The sequence below is a fragment of the Solanum pennellii genome, chromosome 9 (assembly GCF_001406875.1).
Source record: "Solanum pennellii chromosome 9, SPENNV200".
In the NCBI taxonomy this organism is placed as follows: Eukaryota; Viridiplantae; Streptophyta; class Magnoliopsida; order Solanales; family Solanaceae; genus Solanum; species Solanum pennellii.
This window is the reverse complement of record NC_028645.1, coordinates 77,610,759-77,613,160: the sequence shown is the minus strand read 5'-3', so window position 1 is coordinate 77,613,160 and position 2,402 is coordinate 77,610,759. Positions and strand designations below refer to the sequence as shown.

At 33.5% G+C, this 2,402-nt stretch overlaps 1 protein-coding gene across 1 annotated transcript in view; it reads left to right on the top strand.

The window, feature by feature from the left end:
- Positions 1-625: 625 nt before the first annotated feature.
- Positions 626-2,402, top strand: part of LOC107031510 (protein CIA1) — a 10,360-nt gene continuing 8,583 nt past the window's right edge. Inside the window, exons 1-3 of the mRNA XM_015232916.2 lie at positions 626-1,031; positions 1,694-1,840; positions 2,147-2,365. Of these exons, the coding sequence (XP_015088402.1) occupies positions 840-1,031; positions 1,694-1,840; positions 2,147-2,365 (558 nt within the window). The 5' untranslated portion in view covers positions 626-839. The remainder of the gene's footprint in view (positions 1,032-1,693; positions 1,841-2,146; positions 2,366-2,402) is intronic.

Sequence of the window (2,402 nt, the reverse complement as noted above, 5' to 3'; positions counted from 1 at the left end):
AATTACATAAAAAAGAAGTTTAATATATCAATGTAACAATCCAAGATATTTTTAGAAAAACATAGTTAAAAGCATAATGAAATTTGGTTGATTCCCTTCTTTTTATCGAAACAAAAGAAAATTGCATATATTGTTTGAAAATGACGTAAGAACTAAAAAGTACTATGAATCACAGTAAAACGACAACTAAAAATATATGAGAATCATATAAGAAATTCCAAATTGACTTTCCTAAAATCACTTGTATCATATAAAATGAAACTGATGAATAACACATATTATTTGAAAATAACACAAGAGGTACATAAATTAACAATTTAAAATATTTCTTTAAAAAACAAATACAACAAATTTAGTTCATATTTTCAATTTTCATTTGTGTCACATAAATTAAAAAAGAAAATAATTATCATACATAAATCTCGTAATGTTTTACCAAAGCCCTGCCCCAATGCGAGTTTCGACCCTGCCTTTCAAAACACTAAATTTATTTTTCTAATCTAATATTAATAAAGTGAAAGCAAAAAAGATCATGAATTAATTTAATTAATTAAAAGAAAAACATTTGTGAATTTATATATTATTACTAATAAATAATAAAGAATAGAATTATAAAAAGAATTAATGAAAAATTACAAAAAAATGAACTGAAACTCTTCTTCGTGTCAACCAAAAGAGAAGCCGAAAAACAATGATACATCCGCCCCTAGTGACCGCAGTCATCTAAACCCTCCACCAATCACGGCGGCGCGTATACTATCCTGAACTATCATCCTATCTACTCCGCCACTTAATTGGGCAATACAGAGGTTTGCAACCACAGCTCCACCGTTTTCACTATGAATTTTGAGGATGAGAATTTTGAACTTAGAGAGATTCAGAGGCTTGAAGGCCACACCGATAAGGTTTGGAGCGTCGCTTGGAAACCGGCTACCGGAATCAATGGTGTTCCAGCTGTATTTGCTTCCTGCAGCGGCGATAAAACCGTACGAATCTGGGAAGAGGACTCCACAGGCTCTTTCCAGTGTCAGGTTTGGTTTTTGTCTAGACATAAGCAAAATCAAAGCTTTTCATAAATTTGAAATTTTGATACTTGGAGTGTTTAGTAAATAAATTCTATGAGTAAATAAATATCACTTTCTGGTTTGACAATGGAATTTGGTCTACGATCAGTGGATCACTAAGTAAAGAGCTGCAATAAAAATTCAATTTTTTTTCTAGTAATTAGTAATCTAAAATTTGTTAATAACTTGTTTACTATGAAGTATCAGTTTAATCCAAGAAAAATAAAAATTATGTAGTAGTAGAAATTAGTTCTTCACATGGAAGAAGTTTATGCACTGGAACTATATTGACAAAGGAGTTACTTGTGAGAGTATCAGCTTCAAATCTGTTGTGTTAGGTTCTGCTTTAGTTCTTTGATCTTTATTTTGAGATTTGGTAAGTTTCTCCTTTTATGAATTATTGTTTACTTATGGTAGTTAATTAAATTTATTGGAAAGCACACATGGGGTTGTGCAGCCGCAACCACAAAGCAAGGTGTACATTTTTTCCGTTTTCCTTGTTTCTTCTTCCTCTAGTAGTCTTTCCATGCTCAATAAGTAAAGTCATCTTCATCCTCTAGCTATAATGACTATTCAACCTATAAGAATAAAAATCATGCTGTAGTGACTATTTGAAGGAAATTTCGCAGGCTGTTTTGGAGGAAACACATACACGGACTGTTAGATCATGTGCATGGTCACCGTCGGGCAAATTTTTGGCAACAGCTAGCTTTGATGCCACCACTGCTATTTGGGAAAATGTTGGGGTTGACTTTGAGTGTGTCTCCACTTTGGAGGTAAAGATACCATTTGGCTTCCGTCTCTCTTTCATTTTTATTACATCGGCTCTAACAATAACCTCCACAAAGTAGGCAAAACTAATATCTTCTGTCCGTTAATATCTTTTGCATATCACAACATAAACTTCAGAAGAGAATTTGTTACCTGTGGAATTGTGCTTAATCCTTTAATTTGGCTGATATTGCTTTGTGATCCTAATTTACATTTACTTTTATATTTGACCTTTTTTCATTTTCTTTAATGGGCAACAAATCTACTTAACTCTTGTCTGCCTTCTTACTTTTCTTCCGGATAATGTTCAGGGTCATGACAATGAAGTGAAAAGCGTTTCTTGGAATAATTCGGGCTCACTGCTTGCGACATGTGGACGAGATAAGTCGGTTTGGATATGGGAAGTTTTGCCTGGAAATGAGTTTGACTGTGTTTCAGTGTTACAAGGGCACACACAAGATGTTAAGATGGTTCAGTGGAATCCATCTATGGATACTTTGTTCTCATGTAGTTATGATAACACCATTAAGGTATAAGGTTTAACTTTTCATCCCCCCCCCCCCCCCC